Raw genomic sequence first — 23705 nt, 5'->3', positions numbered from 1 at the left:
GAAGATTACAACCCTGCGAGGTCGTAACCAGGATAACAAAGAAAAAAAATACCACCACCCATACACCGATAGCACCAACACATAGACCATGAAAAAGGCTAGCACCGAAGTAGCCGCCGCTAGGCCAGCAAAGGACTACAATCGGGATCACCCAAAATCAAACCCTTACAACCGACACTGAACACTACTCTTTCCACGTCGTTGGGATTGAGGGAGAGGGTGAGAGAGAAGATGGAACTGCTCTCCCCCTAGGTCATCCGACGTGGCCAACTTGCATAAGCTAGGGCGCCGACACAAGAGAACATGAATCTAGAGCGAGCTTGCACCAGTTGTGTGGAAGGATTCGGCAAGGGGGCCGCCTAAATGATGTCTCCAGGGAGATAAGCGACGGAAGCACTGTTGCCGCCGTCCATCAAGGTTAAAGAGAATTGAGACTAGGTTTAACCCGGCAGTCCAACTAGAGGGGATGGGATGGCACAAGAACGCTGTCAAGAGAGACTGACTCTTGAAACGCCATCGTTGGCGGCTCGGCCAAGGCCGGGCTAGGTTTACTACCGCCGTCCGCCGCCTGCCTATCCATCACGAACGCACCATTGCTTCACCGCCATCCAACCTCCACCGGCGCGTGAGCACCGTTGCACCGGCGCCCCCCCCCCCCCCCCCCCCCCCCCGCCGACTAGCCTCTGCATGCCGCCCTCGTCACGTTGTACTAGCCTCCGCTACCGACCGCGCCTCCTCGTGCGCTCAACATCGGCCTCTGCCACCGCCCGCTGCGCCAGCCAACCGCTGCCATCTCCCCTGCCTCCCGCCGGCCAACCGTTAACGCAGCCGTCGCCGTCGCTATCCTCCTCGGCGACGGCCACCTCCGCCATCGGCCACAACCGTTGCGCCGCCCCGCGCCAGCACCCAGCCATCGTTGCCGTGAGCTCCGTCACTGTCCTCCTCGGCGTCGGACACCTCCACCGCTGGCCACAGCCCACAGCCATCGTGCCGCCCCCGCGAGCTCTGCCGCCATTAGAGTCATTCGTTCCCGATTTGGCCGTGGGTGGGCCAGATCCGCCTCTAGGGGAACGGGATCCGCCTCTGGCGTGGCTGGATCCGCCATCCCTCCCCGCTGACTGCTTCGGCCGCTGCCACCTACCTGACTTGTGTCGCTCCGCCTCCCACGCCGAGGAGGAGCGCTGCCGCTAGCTCATTCTCCCCACCTCTGCCTTCCTGGTCAGCTGCGCGGTTTTTGGTGGCGGCGAGGCGGCTAGAGGGGGAGGAAGGTGGCGGCGCGCGGTCGGCTAGGGTTTCTCCCCCGAGCCGCCCATGTTAGAGCCATGCGAGGGATATAAAGTACGCAAAAGTTGCAAATGAAGATTTATCTAGCTATGTATTGGTGCGATAAAATGACAATCAAGACTTGAAGAGTACTAGATTGTAGAGAAAGAAGATGATTAATTTGCTCTGTTTCCTAGGCGAAACACCTCCATGGTTAACTGGGTGTCACGGTTTAATTTGATGATGATAATGATGTGCAGCGAGTGTTTTCGCAGCCTTAATTAAACTAGGTTGGTAGGCAAATGTTATTCTTGCAAAATGAATGGGTATCCCATACATCAAAAGAGCAGCCACGGTTCCATCTTAACTTTAGTTTGTTTCTACTTTAATTTTCCCCTTTCTTTATAAAAAAGTAAAGACTAGTTTCAATATATGCTCCCCTTACCGAAAGGATTCGGCATCGATGAATATATGTCCTGCAATTTTAACCTTTTGCAGGAAAGCACTGATGGTTCTATGAAACCATCAGGAGCATAGGGAGTAAGGTTACATTTGCAACAAAGAAGATATACAGATTAGGGCACTCAGATCAATCACCCGTTGTACATGAGTATATCATGTTACAATGCGTACATGTTTGAATTGTTGCGGAGAAAATTTTGATTGTATACCAAACATACCGCAAGCACTAGAATTTGTCTCCGGGTAAAACATGGATTTGTAGTAAAATATCATCGGAAGCTAGAAAATACTGTGTTAAAGTCGCCGCACTTGCAATCCCGACACCTATGTAAGCAGTGGCGTAGCATTTTGTTCGCGATTGGCAAACTTTTACATTTGTTGCTGATGAAAGGACCAAAACACCAGCGGCCACCCGACCTGCTCTGTCAACATTGTGTGTAAGGTTGGGTAAACACCCCTGTTCCCTCCTAAAAAGAACCATGTTTCAGTATCCAGTACTTCCAATTAAGACAACGCTAATATCAATGATAACACATGTGAAGAACCAGCTAATTAAAAATGCAGAGAATTATTACTTTCGACACGGTTATCATAGCCCATGTTTATGTGTCTAGCAAAACAATGCAGGTAGTATCATCCTGGTTTATTGACATTTTATTGATTTGTTTTAATTAAGGGTCATACTTTGCATGGCACATCCTTGGTCTTGGTGAAAATTTTTACACGCCCTCTTTGTTGGGACAGAGGGAGTAATTTACAGAAGGGGATATTACATCCATGTAAACTAGCACAGGAATTGGTGAATGACACCAACTCGTAAGAACCTAAGCAGTAAAATGACATGGATGGTGAACATCTACGATTAGCACGCGTGTGACGCGTCTGCTGCAATCTAGTAAAACCCAAGCAAAATAAACTTATCAAAATAAACAGGAATACCTTACCTCCAGCAAAGTTCTATAAATCAGTACAAGTAGATGGAACATGTTGATGCTTGACAGATCAAGGGCAACAGCAAAGCATACTAATCCAGATTTCCAATCTGATCTCCAAAAGCTCATGTGCATCATCAGAGAGTACAGGAGGGGCTAAGTAGTTGGCACTTGGCACTGCCATAGGAATAAGATACCAAGACAGGTATCGATAACATAACACAGCAGCACTACAGCACATAGTATACACTTATATAGTAAAACATTCACAGGATAATTTCGGTCACAAGTCACCAGTATTGGTCTTCCTCTACAACTGGAAACTTGCGCCAGGATAATTTCTGTCACAAGTCATAACCAGTATTGGTCTTCCTCTACAACTGGAAACTTGCGCCAGTATGGAACATAATACAAAGAATTTCTAGGGAGATCTCCCATCTCACAGAGTTTTCCAGTACGTATGCTGTATGAAAGCACTTTGCTTGATACACGGTCATGAAGGAAAACAATCTCTCTCTCGAGGTCAAAAGACAGCATGCCATAATCTGCAGACCAATCAACACTAAAGGGATCACCATGAACAAGGGTACCCCTTCCAAAGGCATCGATCATGCTAAGAGAGTGCGTCATGCTCCACTGTTGATGACGACTTTCAAGCCTCCAGACATTAAGCCAGCAGCCATCATAGTTTGGCTGCATATAGTGTAAGATGCCGGACGATTCGCCGAGGCAGCCCCATATATAGTTGTTCATGGGACATGAATCCCCAGGAAGCTCAAAGGTCCAACGATGTATCCATGGTTTATACATGTGTGGTGTTTCAATTGCAAAAACACTATGTTCTACAGTCCGTAGATACAGAACACCATGAAGTAGGACATGTGGCATTGAAATCATCATAATTTCAGTTTCAAATGCATCATCGGCAATCCAAGTGAAATCCTCAGAGGAAAATATCTCAACTTCAGTGATGACAAAAACCCCTGAGTGTGGGGATCTCCTCTTCTGGAAGTTAAAGACAAAAAAATGACAGGACGATGATGGATTGAAGGCCAACATAGCAATATAATCAGATCCATTTACTCTAGGGCATGTGTCAGGAAGTGCAATCCACTCTTGTGTTGCTGGGTTGCACACAATGAAGTGAGAAGAATCGGGTGAATCAGATTTACTCCCATGTGTAAAAAGGATTAAACCATTGGAGCAATCTACAAGTTTTAGATTCTCATGGTGTGGCATAAAGCTAAGAGATGTGCCGATTTCACTGTTGCCTGAGGGTAACTTTGCAATCTGGATCGAACTGTTATTACTGTCTTGGTACAAAAGACCTGCAGGCCTTCTGGGCAGCTTCGTGCAAAAGTATTGATCTGAGAAGAGTGATGCCCAGGACTTGCAGACACACTTGAAGCAGCAAACTGACTTCAAAGGCAACCGAGATAGGATATCGACTACAAGATCATCAGTTAGAGTACACGTGCACTTGCTTTTCTTGGAATTCATCTCGCCTTTCAGCTTGCATAGATGGAAAGTTCACTTCATCAGAAAAACAATAAATAAGAAGGCAACTTGTAGTAACAACAGAAATTCTTCACCAGATGAATAACTATCTGAAGTCTGGACACTTCTGTGTCAGCAAAAAATTTGAACAATGGCTTAATTTATAGATAATTTATATAGTACAGCAGGAAGGTTTATATGGTAAGGTAAGACTACAATGTTGCCATGGCAAACTCGATATCCAGTTGAACCAAAACATTGGATTATTACTTTCAGATTAAAACACCAGATATAAAGCAAACAGAAAATTATCACCCCCTCTGTTTTTCTAATAAATGACACCACATGTTTGAACATACGTTTTGCCATTTGTCTTATTCAAATTCGTTTTGCAAATATGAAAAATATAATCATGCTCGAAGGACCTATAATAATAAAAAATCACAATAAAATAATTAATAATTATGTATTTTTTTTAATAATACGAATGGTCATAACATATATGTTATGTATTAAAAAAACAGAGCGAGTATTTCTTATCTGAAGTTCTGCCCACCATTCCGGTCTATCACTCTAGCCCTATGGCATTGGCACCCCATCCATCCCAAACCCCTTCCCAGCCCCACAAACCCAAACAAGGCTGGCACGGTTTCATCTTCACACACATAAAGTCAGAAATCCGATTGCTATTGCAAAAACTACTCTGACTGTTACCGAATCCCTCGAAATAAGGAAGAACAGATGACTTTAATATCTGTAAAATCGTCGAAGTAAACGGGATCAATTCTAATCGAGAGCAGGCGCTGATTTTTTCTTTCCTTGAACGATTTACTCCTCCTAGTAACCGATCATGTTGCCTCAGATCCAAACACCCAAACACGAATCACCACGGGTCCATGAGGTATTGTTCCCCAAAAGGAATCCCCCAAATTTACAAATCGCGATCAGTTGGTACAAGAAGAAATCAATCAAGCATTAATCGCAGCAAACAAAACAAGAGGGCAGCGATCTGGAAATACCGTTGAATTAATCGCAGTGTAGGCCGACGCGACCTGGCGACACGCGGCGCCGCGAACAGATTCCGTCCACAGGACTTCTCCTCTACCTGTCGATGAACTATGGAGAGAGAGCCAGAGAGGTAGGGTTTGTTTTGGGCTCATATATAATCGTAATCGGCATCCCGCGGGCGTAACCGGATCGGATACGTCCAGCGATCGGCGCGGCTACAGGACCGACAGGGAGAAGGCACGCGGCTAGCTAGCTCACCGGCCGCGGAGAGGAAGGGGATAGCGGAGGAGGCATATGGAACCAACCGTGGCTCACCTCGCCGGCGGCGGAGAGGAAGGGGATAGGATTTTTTCGTTTTTAGATTTTTTTTTTTAATATTTACAGAAATAATCAATCGACGAAAAAAATTGCAGAAATAGCCCCTGCCGCCCAAATGGTGGGCGGCAAGCTGACGTGGCAGACGGTGGGTCGAGCGCGCCGTCTGCCGCCGTCGGCCAAAATTGCAATTAGCTCCTTGCCGCCCTCTGTATGGGCGGCAAGGGCCTAATCGCAATTTTGGCCGCCCATAAAGAGCTTGCGGCCGTACTTTTTCATCTGGGTCCCTTGCCGCCCCATTCATCTGGGTCCCTTGCCGCCCCACCATCTGGTCCCTTGCCGCCCCACCGCCCTCTATTGGGGCGGTAAGGGACCCAGATGAAAAAAGTACGGCCAAAAGATTTTTCTATGTTATGTTAATAATAAATAAAGAAGTATTTATTGGTAAAATTTGTTAATATTGTTATAAAAATGTATTGAAGTTGGTTGTTGCGCAATTTCATATGTTAAGTGAGGTATTATTTTGTACCTTATTCGACGTATTAGTACTCGGATAGTTTATATAGGCCTATCGCAGTCTGGGTCGTAGAAACATTATATGGACTTAAACAAGGAGAATTATGTAACATGAAGAAATAGTAGTACAATTTGAACATGATACAACTATTTGCATTGCGGTTACATAGATGATATTAGATTTGAACTAGGAGGGAGGTAGTGCAATAGTTGAACACAACGACGATGTAGTAATGTGACAAGGAAGCATGACAGTAGAAATTTCAATATGCCAAGTTGTCCGATAATAGCTAACCCCTACGTGAGGATCCCTCTCCTCTCTCAAACCGCGCTTTAGTAACCCTGTATTGCTTTGGTAGTTCAAGCTGCACAACACGGCTAGGTGGAGTTAGAACCCTTATGGTGTCTATCCATTCTCTGTATTGACATCTCCTTGGTGGTTCCTGGGAGGAAAGAATAGATGTAAAACAAGCAAAGTTAGTAAATGTTGTGAGAAAATAAGGATTCATGTAATCAAAATATTCTTACCATGAAATCGTCGTAAAAAATATTTGGACAAACAAAGAACCTTCGATCCAATGTTGTAGGATTTATGGAACGAAAAACCTGACAACGATCACCACACCTGCATCTTGGACAGGCTTCCCATGGAGGGAGTGCCGTAGTTAGCACCCGCCAGTCGCTCTGTTGTTCACGACATTGTCGTTCATAAGCCGCTTTTCTCTGTAAGTATTGCTCAGTACTTTCGGATGCGAAATACCAGCGACCTTCTTGTAAACAAGTGGTTAGGTCGAGAACGGGATTTTCTACTCGATGTATGCGCAAGCCGTAGTGCGGGTCTGCCGAATAGAGTAGTGTTACGAAGAATAAAGCGATTGCCCATACGGAATGAATAAGCATATGCAGATAATAAAATACCTCACGGTTATAGTTAGGGCACCTAAAAAAGCACCTTCCTCGAATATCAGGATTCCTCGAAGCCATTAGTTGGCATCGATCACCGCATAGGCAGAGAGGACGTTGGCACCAAGGTGGTAGTAGGTATACACAAGGATCGCTACGCCAGTTTGGATCCTCAACACCCCGGCGTCTAGCCATTGACGAAAGCCGGTGGGATTTGTAATGAAGCAAGTGGGGAAGAGAGTACTGAATGTGACTGAGTTCTGAAAGATTGTGAGGCCTCACTCGTTAAGGCGACTTATGTAGGCGCAAAAAATCGAGTGATACCCCTGACATGTGAACATGGTGGGGTATGGTGGGTACGCCTGATTGGCGCCGAAAGATACATGCATGATCGGCCCCGAAAGTTACATTGGTCGTATGCGCCAAATGGCGGGCAAATACTCGTATCACACGCGAATAAAGGAGGCTGCATCGGTGCGGCAGAAAGTAGTCGTGCATGCGCCGAAAGGTATCGTGCATGCGCCGAAAGGTATCGTGCACATATAACAACAACGTAGTCATTACACAAGCATACAGTACTGGAAAGTGAAGCAAGTAAACAAAAAGAAGACTGCTCTACTGGCCCTGCCCCGCGCCGCGACCACGCTTGGTCCTCCGGGCCTGTGCTCGCACGTGATCCTGGGAGTAGGTGAAACGATCCGGTGGCACAGCACGGGTAGCACGAGTGTCCTGCGGAGGAGTGGCCTGTGCCTGGTCCTGCGTCTGCACCGGCGGTGCGCCTCCTAGCTGTGAGGGGCCGATGACGTCCTCTGTCGAGCCTGAAGCGAAGTCGAAGTCAGTGATGTCGAAGAGCACGGTGGAAGACAAGAAGGGGTCCGACGAGGTCCCAGCATGGTCCAGTGGTGGACCCTGACTCGACGTGCCGGCTGCCTGTGACGCAGACCCTGCAGCCTGGGAGAAGTGGGCGGCCTGCGTCATAGCGAACTGGGCGAAACCTACACATCGACAACGGGACCCTTGTAAGCTAAGACATAAAATGTATGTAAATTGATTGTGGAAGTAATGTTGTTTTTTTAAGTACCTGTGGGGGGCACAACAGAAGGACTAGCCGAGGAAGGCGGGGTGCTGAACGGTGCACGAAACCCTGAAGCAATCGACAAGTGAAACGGCTCACTTATATGTGCGAGGCATGTACAGAAATAGTAATAAAAATACTTACCTCCGTGTGGAGGGGGAGTCGGCCTAGGAACGTGCGCAGCTGGACGGGGACCAGTCGGTACGGGTGGCCGCTGTACAGCTGCGTCTGCCCGAGCAACGTCGTCTGCACGACAGGTGAGCACTCGGCGAATCGAGCGCATCGACTCCACCATCCGCGTGTACGTCGTCAGGTGCTCCTCTACGGGTACCGGAATCCCCGCGTCTAAACGTTGGATCGTCGTTGAACTGTCAACGACAACCCGGTTGATGTCGTCGACCTGCATGGTTAATTTGTTCGTAAATATTCGTAAAATTTGACGAAGAGAAAGACATGAAAACATAAAGGAATGGTGCGATGCAGGGTACTCACAACACGAGCGAAGTCCTGGTCGCGGTGCCTGGCGTAGAGGTCTCTAGTGCTCGCAACGTGGGGCTGCTGCTCCAAGGGAGCGAAGGTAACCCTAGTACGGGTGCGTGGCTGGTACCAGCGTAGGTAGGCCTGGTACGACTCCTCAGTGTGTGGCTCTCCCTCGTGGTCCACGACCTCCTCGGTTGCGAGCAACCAATCCTCAACAAAAGTCGCCAACTTGGCGGGCCAGTCGCCAGCTGACTGCTGACCCTTGCGCGAGTACCTGCGAATTAATGTGTAATATTAGTGTGAAACGACAGATGTTACAAATTATTGTGAACAGTCAGATTTTAATGCAACAACGGAAAGCGTAGTGCAAGATCTTACCGGTGAACAGCAGCTGGGACGGTGGTCGGAAACGGTACTGGAAAGGGCTGACGGAAGCCGAACTGCCGCATCACGCGGAAAGGGGCGTGAGGCTCAACGCAGATGTCGAAGACCATCGGAACCGTAGTCATCCAGTACGCCTGGTCCCTGGTGCAGAGTGTGGACAGACCCAACGGCGCACGAGCCTGGGTAGCCGCGGCACTGTAGGGCTCCCACACGACGTCAGTCGTCAGAAGGCGGTCGAACTCCATAACAAACTCAGGATACGACCGCCTAACCTGGACGTGAGCCCATCGGCGCTGCAATACGAGACGATCGATGTGATGTACAATGAACTTAGTAATTAACTTAACAATACGATAAGATCGATGCAACGTACCTGACGACGGCACCACAGAGTACCCATCGTAGGGTAGTCGACCTCTGGTCGCTCCTCGTACAGTGACTCCTCGTACGCGTGCTGGTCCACCTCAGGGCGGCCGATCGCAATCCTCTCAGCTGCCCAGATAGAAAGAAAGAGAGGGCACCCACCAAAGGTCGCGCTGGGATCCGTCTTCGTGCAAGACTCACAAAGTGCACGGTACAGAGCCGCCAACAACGCGGAACCCCAGCTCCACTAAGGTACCTCGCCTACCGCGGCGTCGGCGATGCTCCTGGCGTAGTGCACGAGTCCCTTGTCGACCGCGTGCCCGTGACCGCCACAGAACATCACCCAGCCAAAAAGCCAGAGCAAATACGCCTCCAAACATCGGCTGTACGAGTACTCGTCGGCCTCCGCCTGTAGCTGCTCAACCTGCAAGCAGTCGATAAAATGTTAGGCACCTTAACTGCGGACTAAATATGTAATACGATTGTCATTTCGGTACAAAAACACTCACGGTGAACTGAAGCAGCCACCTCTTCGTAGGTCCGGTGTTGCGGTGGTGTGCCAACGGCTCGAGCGGGAGGTGCGGTGCGCGCTGTACTAGTGCGAAACGTGCCGTCAGATCGTCCTGCCAGTCCACAGCCGTGGTCACTGGGCCAACAGCGTCTCCCGCGAGCGGTAGCCCCAACAAGTACGATACGTCCTGTAGGGTAGGGGCTACCTCACCGCACGGCAAGTGAAAAGTGTGCGTCTCTGGCCTCCATCGATCAACCAAAGCTGCTACGAGGGACCTGTCCACAGTCCATCGTCTGGCCGGGTCCGCGTCACCGGCCGCAGCCTCCACCAGCCGACACATCGGTAGGAGGCCGGCCTCACGTAGCTTGCAATAACAAATTAATATGTCATTATAAAAAATATTACAGTGCAACTAACTTATAGTAAAACACTGTTCGTACCTCTCGACAAAGGAGTCGTGAACCGTGAGTAGCTCACCGCACGTCCGTGCCCGGAACGTCCCAAGCTGAGCCCCCTGCACCGCAGTAAGGTGAGACCGGTGTCGGTGATCTATCGCCGGGTCCAACAACTGAGGTGTATCCTGACGTGCCATCTCTGAAAAATATAGTGTTTCGTGTTAGAACAATTCAAAAAATAGTAATGTAAAACAAAAGATAACTTGCAAAATTATGAAATAGTAATAAAATCATACGTGTTAATTATGTACAACAAGAGTACATGCTATTTAAATATAGTAAACGTTACTAATGGTACATAACGATGACGTGCAATTTAACATATATGTAGAGTTCAATAATATAACATAACATTACGTGTCGAAGTCCGACATACATCAGCATACATAAAGACGTTAGGCGCCTTAGTCCGACGTTACATCACGAGACCTAAAGACATGACATGCCGAAGTCTGACATTACACGACGAAACATAAACACATCAATAAGTTCGAAACGAATTACAAGCAAATCCACATGCCGACATAGAACATAAGAACTACACCACGTAGCCAGACGTGGCACGACGACGCCTAGGACATGGTCGAGTGGAGGTAGTGCCTTCACCCGTAGGGCGAGCTCCATCTGCTGCTGATCCTGATAGTCCTGCCTCCGCCGCACTTGGTTTCTCCTAGTCTTTAGGACAATGCTTGTAGGTGTGCCCATGTTCATCGCATTTGCTGCAACGCTTCACCCTGCCAGCCTCCGACTCGTCCATATCGTTGCGGATGCGACGAGTCCTCCTCCTTCCAGCCTTGCCTCGGAGCTTCGATGGGTCAGGAATATTGAGTACTTCATCGTTAGTCTCTGTGAACTCCCCAGCTATGCCGAACCCATAAATCTCGCCGCTCCATGTATGATATATTGCTTGCTTACTGAAGTACTGTGACACATATACTGTATCTGGTATGCCACACTCCGCTGCGGCAGCAATGACATGGGTGCATGGCCTGTGGAGCAGCTTCGGCTTTGCACAAGAGCAATGACATGTGCCGTCGTCTTTGAGAACATACTCCTGCTTCACTCTCTTGCGGTAGATACCCCTGCCTGCCTTATCTTGACATAGTATCTCAAACCTGTGCTGTTGGGTACCTTGCACTAGAGCTCGATGTTTCATGGCCTTTTTACGCAACTCCTCTAGCTTTTTCTGCATGAAAGCTCCAAACAAAATGCTGTTGTTCGGCATAGAGGGAAGAACTGCCTAGAACCGATCCCTAAAATACTTGCATGTCCCATGTAAAATGAACTCCACTATGCCAACTAGTGGCAGTCCACGGACACCGCGCATCACCCAGTTGTAAACTTCTGCCAAATTTGTTGTCATTATTCCATATCTAGCACCACCTGTGTCATACGCCTTGGCCCATTTATCTTTTGGTTCATGCAGAATCCACTGAGAAAATTTCCGAATCTCCAATCCAGTTCTTCTAACCAATGTTGGACTATCCGTTGGGAGAGGTCCAAGAGCTTGAGGAGGGTCAGCAACGGCGGTCGATGGAGCCGCTGCACGCTGATCACTGCATTTGGCTGTCAACTCATCTAATCTCTTCCAAAGCTCATTGAATTTTTTCTCCTGGTTCTGATTGCACAGCCTCTTGAACATGTTCATGAGCTCCTTGTTCTTGAATTGCTTGAAGAAATTAGCTCCCATATGACGCATGCACCACCTACTCTGTACATCTTCCCAAACACCGGGGTACCCTCGTTCCATACTCCCAAACTGTAACTCTCCTATCGCTCGCAGAATGCCAGCGTGCCTATCATGTATCAGGCATACATTTGGCCTCATACCAACAACTTTTGTTTTAACCAATTTCAGGAACCAGTACCAGCTGTCGGTATTCTCACTCTCAACAAAAGCAAATGCCAAGGGCAATACCTGATTGTTCCCATCTACCCCTATTGCTGTTAGTATCTGGCCCCGATACTTTCCTGTCAAGAATGTCCCATCAATGCAGAGAACAGGACGACAGTTCACGAATGCCATCTTGCATGCATGTAGAGCTAAGAACGCCCTTTGCAGCACACTCTTGCCAGGATGTTCAATTGAGGGGAATTTCTTCACTTCGTAAGAGCTCCCAGGGTTTCTTTCCTTGATAACACCAAGCAGGCGTGGCAAATTGTCATACGAGGCTTCGTAAGTTCCAAATCTCATCTCTATTATTTTCTGTTTGGCCCTCCAGGCCTTGGCATAGCTAATAGTATACTTGTATGTCTCTTCGATGTGTCGGATTATTGACCTTGGTTCATATGTGAGATTATCGATGACATGCGCATACATCTCAGATGCAACAAATGCACATGTAATGTTCCTGTGGTATTTCTGAACACCAGGTAGAAAACATGTATGCTTGGTAACAACTGACACTGTCCAATAATCCTTCCATTTCCCCTTATACGCGTGCACTCTCCAGGGACAACCATCTTTTTCCTTAACACACCGAACTTCATATTGCGACCGGTTCGACTTGGCAACCCTAAACTCTCTATGAAGTGACACTGCAAAATGTTTTACCGCCTCTTTCATATCTTCTGCTCTACTATAAATTGCTCCCTGAATAACCTCATTTTCTTTGTACTCCCATCTCACACTATCCTCTTCAGAGACGATCAGCCCAGAAAAATCCTCACTACCCCATTCTGCTGGATTAATATCCGTCTCATCATCTGACGAATCACCTTCCTCTACACGCTCGTTGTCAGAATCCTCCCTCTCCATTTCATCCACAATGGCACCGACAGTCTCCCCCTCGTCGGCCACTCCACCTGGTTGAATGCCCACTGGAGCTACTACGCCCCCGTCCTCTCGTGCGTTGACCTCCTCCACAGAAGTCTCGTTTACTTCAGCACTTGGTCCCTCGCCATCATCCATGTTCATCTGCACACCTGGATCCTTCGGGTGAACAAACAGAACCAAAGCTAGAGGCCACCCGCGTTGCAATGCATTTTCCAAATACCATCTCCACACTCGAGAGTTTTGAACTGGCATTAGTTCCCAATAAAAACCCTCAGTTGCCCGACTTACTATAACATTGATTGTTATGTCACTTGTCTGTGGATCAACTCTCAACCCCCTCATTAACCATCCTTTTATAGAAGGTACACTCCTCTCAGCCGGTCTATCAATTCCCCTTTCTGATACAATAAAATCTGACAGATCTACCCCAGTTGGCCCGTAACGGACGTTTCCTGGTCCATGGTAAACTTGGAATATTTGTTTGTTCGACATATCTGTCAACGAAATAACTAGATCATATTACTCTTTCATGCAATAAACATCTACAACGTAATATCTTCTTGTGTAAGCCAATGCAACGGTAATGTATTGATTCCAAACTAGCACATCTACGTAGTTACCGATATCTATAATACGCACTTCTAGATTAGTACAACTAAAACCCTAAAAATATAATGCATTTATTCAAACAAATTTTTAAAGAATACACACTATTTAACTCAATAGTCACATATAGGATCTATGAATATTACCTGAAATCGGCGTCTGAATCCGGCAGGGCTTCGCCCCTTCTTCTCTTCTCCTCCCCTCTCTTCTTTTTTTTCACTAGAATTGAGGAGAGAAAAATGAGGGCTGGGGGCTGGGCAGCAGGCCTTTTATAGGCAGTGAGGCCTGCCGCCCGGCCAGAGGGCGGCAAGGGGCCGCCTGCAAAATAGCCGGCCCCGACTGGCTTTTTTGCATTCGGGCCCCTTGCCGCCCCACCAGAGGGCGGCAAGGGTTTTCCTGCAAAAATCCCTCCCTCCGTCACCGCCCGTTCCTCCCCCGTTTGCCACGTCAGCTTGCTGCCCCAGAGGTGGGCGGCAGGGTCTATTTTTGTAATTTTTTTGGCCGATAAATTATTTCTGTAAATATTAAAAAAAAAATCTAAAACCGAAAAAAATTCAAGGGGATAGCGGAGCACGGTGACCCGGCGCATGCTCGTGCGTGGAAAGTTGGCACCATGGGCCGGTCCAACTCGTAAATGGGCCGACGGCACGACGATGCCCATCAAATGGCGGGAGAAGAAATAAGTTCATTCTACGTCGCTCAATTTATCGTCCAGTCTGTCCTTGAGCCGGAAAATCGGATACAAACGCATCCACCAACTTACAAAACCATACAAACAAGATCCCTCGGCAGTATTGGTCCCGATTTTAGCTGACGTGACACATATATGGATCATTTGACTAGGTCTTCATCACCACGTGGCAATGACGTAGTGCTTACGTGGCAATTCAATGTCGAAAAATAATAAAGTCCGTGGGACCCACATATCATGTACACAAACAAAATAATAAAAATGGTGAGGCCCACATGTCATCCTCACTACTCCCCTCTTCTCTATCCTTCTTTGTTTTTTTTTGTCTTTTCTTGCTTCTTCCTCGGATGGCATCCGACAGGCGGTAGGTCACCGCTCCGGGGGAGAGGGAGAGGTCGCTGGTGAGATCCAACACGCAGAGGTCGGTGTCGGTATCCCCGGCGGTCGGGCGGAGGAGCGCCCGCGTCCGACCGATGCAGGGGCCTTCCCCTTCCCCTTCCCCTCCTCCTCGTCCCCATCAACAACATCATTGCTGCCGTCGACCTCCCAGTCCCTTCGCCAGCCTCGCCAGGCGGAGGCCAAGTGAGCGGATCTGCGGCACAGCGGCAGTGGATAGGTGCACCACGTGCGACCGACGGGACAGAGGAGGAGCACCCCGGCCGGCCGGTTCCCCTTCCCCACCTTCTTCTTGTTCATGTCCACGATGTCGTCACCGCCGTCAGCATCCCCGCCCCCTCGCCAGCCTCGTCGGGCGGAGGCCAAGTGAGAGGATCTGCGGGGCAGCGGCAGTGGACAGGAGTGTCGCGCGCGGCCGACGGGACAGAGGAGGAACGCCCCAGCCGGCCGGAGCGGGGGCCTTCCCCTTCCCCACATTCTTCTTGTTCATGTCCACGACGTCATCACTGCCGTCAGCCTGCCTGCCCCTTCGCCAGCCTCGTCGGGCGGAGGCCGAGCAAGCGGATTTATGGCGCCACGGCAATAGAGAGGAGCGCCGCGCGCAGGCGGCAGGAGACAGGAGGAGCGCGCGAGCGAGCATCTATTGAGCGGGGGCCTTCCTCTTCCCCTCCTCCTTCTCATTCCTGTCGATGATGTCGTCGCCGCTGTCGGCCTCCCCGCCCCCTCGCCAACCTGACCAGGCAGAGGCCGTATGAGCGGATCCGCCGCGCACGGTGGAGAGGAGCATCATGCAGCGGCCGGTGGGGGAGAGAAATAGCGCCTCTATATGCTGCCTCGCCTGTCTCCAGTGAAGAGGAGGAGATAAGGTAGAGAGGGAGAGGTGGAAGAAGTGGGTCCCACTGACATGTGGGTCCCATAAAATTTTTTTTGTTTTGACTGACATGTGGGTCCCACATATTTTGTTTAATTATTTTATATTTCAATTTTGCTATGCCACGTAAGAGCCATGTCAAAGATGCCATGTAGGCGCCACGTCGCCTAAGACCTAGGCAATGGGACCTCGTCTGCATTGGTTTTGTATGTTATAGGATAGGTTGTATCTGGTTTTCCAGACCGAGGATGAAAATCAGACTAGATGACAAATTAAGAGACCTAAAGTTAACTTATTCCGAGGGAGAATGGCTAATAGCATTACTGAGCTTGAGGGATTTTTTTTATTTTTTAATTAAAACTAGAAAGAAAATGTTAGTGCGTTGCAATGGGTAAAAGTGTTTTCTCGGAGATACGAATAGCTATTACAAGCGGAGCAATAGATTGAACAATAGATTGAAACATTAGGATCGTATACACAAGTAGAGCCATAGGCCCAACTATCACAGCCACGGATGCCTCCTCTCATTGCCAAGCAGACCCATGCGTGACAGTAGCGTCTTCAATCTCCGGACAACAGTCCCATGCCTATATGATGCTGAGGCCGATCCTCCCCATCAAATGCGACCGAATCTTTCTCGATCTCCTCTTTAGGTTTTCTCTATAATCGGAGTGAATCCGCATTCAAATCATCGCATGCCCGATTGCGCAAAACTCGGGATAAAAACGATCATCGGAACATAGATTAAATCCGGCGAACATATAGCATTTCTTTAGTTACGTTCTAGCTACGTTACGTTCTGTTATTGCTGTTTTAGGTTCAGGGTTTTATTCTAGGGTTACCTGAAGATGCAATCTAAAGGTATCATTAATTATTAGTATTGCAATGATTCATTTAATTACCGTGTGTATCAGCAACTATATTCTGGAATTGGTACTAACATCGTGGTTCTGCAAGAAATGATTCACCATTCCCCTGTGGGACACCTTCCTTGGCACTATCTATATGATGGTGCCAGGATAGGGTGTGACAAAATAGTATCACTAGGCTCAAAAGCAGTGATGGGGTGGTTTATAGATGGCCAAAAGGCCCACCCGGCACGGCCCGGCCCAGGCACGGCCCACCAGCCATCGGGCCGGCATGATGCCGATCGGGCCGTGCTGGCCAATGGGCTGCGCCTCCCGCCCAGGCACGGCCCACCAGCCGTCGGGCCGTGTCTGGCCGGGCCGAAGGCGAGGGTGGCCCATCGTGCCTTTTTTAAATAATTCTATTTTTCGTCCCTCCTCTTTGAGCTGTGACATATATATATATAGAGAAAATAAGTCTATTTTCGGTCCCTCCTCTTTGGGATGTGACATATATAAAGTGAAAATAAGTCTATTTTCCGTCCCTCCGCTTTGGGCTGACATATATATAGCTAAAATAAGTCTATTTTACGTCCCTATTCTTTCGACCGTGGCATATAATATGTCTATTTTTACTCCCTATTGTTTATGTGTCAGGCCTGGCCTGCGGCCCATCGTGCCGTACCAGCCCGGCCGTGCCGGGCCAGCCCAACGTGCCGGTGGAGAGGCCCAGGCACGGCCCGATGGTCGGGCTGGGCTGGCACGGGCCTGACCCCTGACGGGCCGTGCCGTGCTTGGACCGGGCCAAAACGTCGTGCCGTGGGCCGGGCCGTCGGGCCTCGGGCCTTTTGGCCATCTATAGGGTGGTTCGGCCGGTGGTTTGTGCAGTAGTGCTAGGAGTGATCATGAGCTGCTTTTTTTTTCTTTGGTTATTTGAATTCATAGTTGATTCTAGTGTATACTCCCTCCGTCCCAAAAAAAGACAAACCCTAGGTTTCTGTGAGCAACGTTTAACCATCCGTCTTATTTGAAAAAATTATGAAAAAAATTAAAAAGATAAGTCACATATAAAGTATTAATCATGTTTTATCATCTAACAATAATGAAAATACTAATTATAAAAAAATTTCATATAAGACAGACAATCAAACGTTGGACACGAAAACCCATGGTTTGTCTTTTTTTTAGGACGGAGGAAGTAGTCTGTAAATAATTATATGAGACTAGTGGAGTGCCAGTGCATTGCAACACAGCAATATCTTATACCAATGGGTCCGATCCCATAGAGCTAATTGGACCATGTAGCTAAACTTGGAAGCAATTTTACATATGGTAAAATCGTGCCACATGTCCTATCCGGTCAGAGCAAGTATAATAGTGAGCTATAAGCCTACTATAAGCTTATGTGGAGGAGAGAGGTAACAAAAAAAATCAAGAGGTTGCCTCTCATGCAAGAGCTAACTTAACACAATGTCCAAGACAAATACATTAAATGTATAAGTGAGAGATAGAGAGAGGAGAAGAAAATTACAACCAACCTTGTAACTAATACTACAATCCTTGCTCTCACACGGCCCGCACCTACTTGCCCCTTCCCATCCCAAACCGCCGCCGCCTCCCCTCCTCATGGCTCCACCTCCTATTGTCGCCGGCCGCTGTTGCATACTTGCATCCTTCTTCTGATCTCCTCCCCATGGTACCACCGCAACCTTCTCCTCCCCATCACCGCCTCCTATCCATCCTCTTCAGATGCCACCGTTGCACCATCCAAGCCATGCCACATGTCCCTCGTCGGACTAGCTCAGGGGCGCCAGATCCGTGCAGAACGAGCGCCAGCGCCGCCTCCTGCCCATCCCCATTCTGGGCTCCCCTCGGACGACATGCACGGGCTGAGCGGCGACGCTGTCGATGACATGACGACGACAACATCCTCCTCAGCGAGATGCTCCAGTCGACCACCCCCGACGGTTCCTGGGTGCCCGCGCATGATGACAGCCAGGTTAATACGCAGCAGCTGCAGCCTCATAATTGAACTGAAAAAATATGCATCTAGATTTTTTTTCTGAATTTAATTAATTTAGCAAGGTTTCCATATCTGACATGATGCTTCATGCTTTCCATGTATATAATGAGCAGATTAATGACCTGTTGGATGCATCTCACCGTAACCTTCAGCTATATTATAATCTGATGAGTATGTGTCAACGGTTGAGGACGTCAATCAGATATCGATCAAATGACCTCCAAATCATTGCATTATATGTATACTTTGTTAGCAGCTATGCATTCACCTTTAGTCAGGTAGCTGCTGCACTAATCTGCAAAAGGAAAAAAAAGAAAGAAAGAAAAAGAAAACATAGCAACTCATTTCGAGCTTAAATTTAGTTAGCATTACGTTAAAAAAGTTAAGTTATATAAGCTATTTACATGATTGTTTGTTAAGATCCAAAACCTTTTGCTGACCTGATGCTAATTTTCTGGGCATTTGTCAAGTTGTTTACAAAATCTTCTTTATCCTTTTTATGGCATTAAGTAATCTAGCAAAACTAACCCCAAGAAATCGTTTCTACTATACTCACATCGGCGGGACAATTTGACCTATAAGAACAGCAAAAAGAAATTGCCATTTCTATTTTGCTTATAAAACTAGAGTTTATTTGCTTTTCATTTTCATCTCTGCATGGATGAAGATCACAACCAGAACTTCTGCTTGAGCTACCCTGTACAAAGACCTTTGTCTTGATAACAAGCTGCATTTCTTTTAGATCACATATATACTTGTATTGTGCTCACTCAAAACTATTTGTTTCATGTTATATTCTGATAACCGAGTCAGTGCCTTATCCTCTAAATATTAAAATCTGAATTGAAGTCTACCATAGCTCAAATTTAAGGGGTTACATTCTTATGTTCCGTTTCTTCAGAATACAGGTTTTTCTTTTCACACTACAAGAGAATGGATTTTTCGTGACTGCCCCTCACTCTCACGAAAAGTCAAAAGCCTGTCACAAAGATCTTTGGTGACCACATACTGTCACAAAATGTCAGTCACGCTTGATTAGTCACGAAATCTAATATTTGGTGAGGGGAAGCAGTCACAAGCTGTTAAGTGACTGTCAAGCAGCAACGAAAAAGCAATTCCCCCAATTTGCATGTTTTGACCATTTTTCTAACAGTTTTGCTTAACTGTTGGGAATACTTTTTCGTGAAGGTGGTAGCTGTCACAGAGCATCAATTTCTTGACAGACTTTTGCCATTAGGAAATACCTTTCGTGACTGGGTGGCTGTCATGAAACATGCTATGTGCACGTAATTAATATGAAAATTCACGTAAATCAATCTCATATGCTACAAAGTGAGTTCGGATATAATACAACAAAATCACTTATTTTACCCGAGTCCAAATTCAAACTCACAAAAGCATATATTAGCATTGAACATCGTGAGTCCTTACATAATTCATAGAAAAACAATATTTAATTATGCACTACAAATTTCTACACAAGTCTTGTATCAGTCCAACAATTCTTGAAGTGACAAGCCCAATATAATGCCATAGAATAGAGGGAAGCAGCCTTCGGTGGCCGCTCATGAAGCAAGCTCCACTTGAAAAAAGTAAGTCTTCTGAGCTTTCCATAAAAGAACCATTCTACAATTATCTACAAAATATGATATAATATATTAGGAAAGTTTCTTCAAAACAAATTAGTACATCAAAGTGAATCATCAAATTGAGTTGAACTGTATCACTGGACTTGAAATTGTTGCCTTAAAATTCAATGAATGTCACTTGAAGATTACAGCAAGCTACAATTTAGTTATTAGCTAATATTATTACTGAATAGCTCCAAATTCAAATGGAATCACTAGTCAACACCGTAAAAAAGCCTATAAAAAGCTTGAATCAGATTAATCACATGAGGTAATCAAGTAGATGAATCATTGGTAAATTGCTCTTATCATGCATACCGATTAAAACACTGTACTGGAATGAAGTCATTAGAGCCATGCAAAATTACAATAGTTTTCTTGGACCTTTAGCAAATGCTCCAATATTTTTGCCATGTTTAGGTTCAATAATGAATCCAAGATAAAAAGAACACACGCCAGGCAGCTGTCAGATAACTGGATAAGCACATTTCTGTGCAGAGTTTCAGCATCTAAGATAAAACGAATACATGTATACCATGTAGCTTCAGATATCTAGGAAAAATAATTTCTAGATCAAAGAACGCAGGCATGCCATGTAGCTTCAGATAACAAGGGAGCACATTTGTATGTGTTAAGTTTCAGGACATCTTTAAGAAACAGAGACAATTTCCTTAAATCTTGCAAGCCATTAGGTACCTTCAGTATGTTCTAGTTTCTTAAATACAAAGCTGGTCATTTTGGCATAAGATGACTAGTATCAAATCAATTATGACCAATTAATGGTAGCATATAAATGAGTATGATAAATATAAAAATGACTCACCAAAATTCTAGTTCTGATGCATCAAAAACAGCAGTCTTCCTCTGTGTCCCATTCTTCAAACTGATTAGAACAGTCTACATTAGATTTAAAAGCCATCTTTAGAAATGAAAGGAAAACATATTAAAGATATGACACAACAAGTAATTAACCATAGTATTTTTGGAAAAGCGAAAACATATTACTTCCAAGGCATATTAAAGATGTCCTGTTCCACTATTTACTAGCAACAAATCATTAAAACCACATTATGCGTTGCACAGGCAGTAAACTATATAGAATTTAAGAATGGACTGCAGAAGTTCAGAAGCAATCTAATTCCCACAATGCATTACATCTAGTAGCTGTGTAGGCACAATGGTAACTGCATCTATAAGCTATCCAACTCCTCCTAAACATCTGCATAGAGTTAGACAGTGACAACAACACTTGCATGATAGCAGGTAACAAGAAAAGAACAGAAAATAATTCAGAAAACACTTGCATGGTGACAAGTAAAATGAAAAGAACAAATGATTCTTTAGTTTTACCTTGTGGATGTTCAACAGATACTTCAGGTGATGTCGTTGATCTGCAGTAAACTCGCTCTAGGATCCTATATAGTGTTAAATTAGAAGAATTTAGAACTCTAACAAACAATATGGAATTTTAACTAAAAGTTAGCTGATTTTTTCAAAAGTACACAACACTTACAAGTGTACGAGAAAAATGAAGTATAATTTTAGTACACCTGCAAGTAGTAGAACAATATTTGTGCATTATCTACATATATAGGAAAGGGAACACAAATGTTTATAATTGAGATGCACATTAAACAACTTGCCTTAATATCTTACTATGAATTAAAATCCAATTCAGAGGATGCAAACACATGAAAAATGCAGCTTGTAAAATATCTCACTGTTGTAAGGAACCAAAAAGCTAGTGTACAAAAACTAAGGTCAGTAAACTATCCATAATTGTTTATCATAAATTATCCTAATACCACTATCTAATGAAATCTGAGAATTTTTGCATCCATCTAATAAAAACATTGTGACAAATTACTGGTTTAAAAGCCTCAGACATAAATTTAACCAAAAATCGCTGCATTGGCATTTCATCGAACACCTATGTGTCACCCTATGGAAAAAACAGAGGGAACTATTTCTGGTGGAAGGATTGAGAACACAGAGGAGAAGGCAGGTCGCTGGAGTGTAGAGTAGCGATGGCGCACCTCACGGCGAGAAGAACAATGGTGACGCGACCCACGGACAGGACACAGGGACGGCGGCGAAACCCACCGTGAGGAGAGCAGCGGCGGCACGCCCGTCAGAGAGGAGAGCAAGGGAGGCAAGACCAACGGTGAGGTGAGAATGTACGGGCTCCTTCGCCGGCATCACTACCGGCGATGAATCAACGAGCAGAGTCGCGGCGTCGAGGTGGAGGCGTGGAGCTCACTAGGGCAAGAGCCATGGGGAACGAGAAGAGCACTCTGTTTTTGGTGGTTCACAGTTTCAGACAGAGGCAGAGCAGCTTGGCCCATTTAAGTCCATCGCATAGTATAGTGAGGGCTTTATATTACTGCACCGTCACCAACTCTATAACTCGGTGACGGGCTGCTCTTCCCAGTCACGAAACACCCAATTTCGTGATGGTGTTCTAATGCCTGTCACGATATGTCTTCTTGGTGACTGTGTTTATGTCGCCATCACGAAATCTGTGGGGCAGTCACGAAAAAACGATTTTTCAGTAGTGTCATAGCCTTTTTTGCATTTTCTTATGTTGACATAGAGTGCTGGGACTGAGAAATGCAGGTGCAGAACTGGGACTTTAACCACTGTACAATTCAGTGAAAGAGCAATGCTCGTGCCAAACAAGGCTGTGGTAAATGAGATATCACAAGACGATGGATTCGGTGATAAGTTATATTATTATCTTCACTGAAAACATTGTCTTACTTTCTATTCATTACAAATAGTTAAATCTCATTATTTCACCATTGATGCTAATCTCGAAGTATTGATCATGTAATATCTTTGTAAGGAAAACATATTTGATATGAACCTCTTATTGCTTTTGTAAGGGGAAACAAAGTTGATCTCTCATTGTCAGTAATAAAAGCAACTGAGTTTGATGGTATGTAAAACTAGATTATCGGGTAAGTTGAATGTAAAGTTTTGTGATTATGTAGCCCTTTTTTTTGGATATACAGATTTAGTTATGATTAATTCTTATATACCTGGCTTTATAACTACACTGGGTCCATCCAATCGACCTGGCCTATGTATACTAATGTGAGGCAAAGCCGCGGTTATTTTCTAGTAACCATCAAGGACGGAGTCATATGGTGCACAATATATAGTTGAAAAGATTGTAATTACGCTAATATTTTATTTATTTCAAATAATGGTCCAACACAATTCGACAAAATGCATAAATAATGCACCAATTGCATGTCTTAACCAATTTAGGTGTCAATGATCTTCTCACTCCCAACTCACCTCATCAAGTACAATTGTTCCAATTAACCTTGAGTAACGACCGATCCCCTGAGTCAATGTTTGACTTCGTCCAGGATATGCCAATTTGGCCATTATGGTAGTATATACTAGATGATGCCTCACGCTTTACTGCGAGATATATGTTAGATATTGAAGATATATGTTAAATATTGAAGAAATGATAAAAGGATCTAGCTTGAAATATCTATCTATCTATCTATTATATACTAAAAGTCCATTAAACTTCCTAACAAACGCTCCCAAGCTACCACGTGGCAATCCTACAAACGCTCCTAGGTCGCCATGTGGCATAGTCTAATCTCACCATTAATTTTCATTTAAATTGGTGGACCCGTTATTTTATACCGTTAGATTAGATCTATACATACATATATATATATA

The 23705-nt window shown here is 45.9% G+C and overlaps 1 protein-coding gene and 1 long non-coding RNA gene across 5 annotated transcripts; both read right to left on the bottom strand.

The window, feature by feature from the left end:
• Positions 1-2747: 2747 nt before the first annotated feature.
• On the bottom strand, positions 2748-5504 carry LOC4325418 (F-box protein At5g49610). Of its 3 annotated transcripts, none has more exons than XM_015766445.3 (2): positions 5174-5504; positions 2748-4190 (listed from the first exon to the last, which is right to left on the bottom strand). In XM_015766445.3, exon 2 carries the CDS (start codon positions 4155-4157, stop codon positions 3009-3011), a length of 1149 nt encoding a protein of 382 aa, XP_015621931.1. In that variant the 5' UTR covers positions 4158-4190; positions 5174-5504; the 3' UTR covers positions 2748-3008. The 3 variants fall into 3 exon arrangements, with proteins under 3 accessions (XP_015621931.1, XP_015621923.1, XP_015621939.1); XM_015766437.3 differs by having other exon boundaries at positions 2748-4169; XM_015766453.3 differs by having other exon boundaries at positions 2748-4162.
• Positions 5505-19752: 14248 nt separating this feature from the next.
• Positions 19753-22318, bottom strand: LOC9270975 (uncharacterized). Of its 2 annotated transcripts, XR_001545165.3 has the most exons (5): positions 22037-22318; positions 21514-21550; positions 21351-21415; positions 20824-20897; positions 19753-20008 (listed from the first exon to the last, which is right to left on the bottom strand). It is a non-coding gene; the product is annotated as an uncharacterized lncRNA (long non-coding RNA). The 2 variants fall into 2 exon arrangements; XR_001545166.3 differs by lacking the exon at positions 21514-21550.
• Positions 22319-23705: the final 1387 nt, after the last annotated feature.

The sequence above is a fragment of the Oryza sativa genome, chromosome 1, assembly GCF_034140825.1.
Source record: "Oryza sativa Japonica Group chromosome 1, ASM3414082v1".
Taxonomy (NCBI): Eukaryota; Viridiplantae; Streptophyta; class Magnoliopsida; order Poales; family Poaceae; genus Oryza; species Oryza sativa.
Note: the sequence above shows the minus strand (reverse complement) of the source record. Positions and strands in the feature narration are given on the sequence as shown.

What these genes read in the sequence shown, in the direction of transcription:
- LOC4325418 (XM_015766437.3), bottom strand. Translation starts at nt 5,314, where the DNA reads ATGAGCCCAAAACAAACCCTACCTCTCTGGCTCTCTCTCCATAGTTCA. An exon ending in ACACTGCGATTAATTCAACG is followed by an intron (nt 4,170 to 5,173) that starts GTATTTCCAGAT and finishes CATCTATGCAAG; the next exon opens with CTGAAAGGCGAGATGAATTC.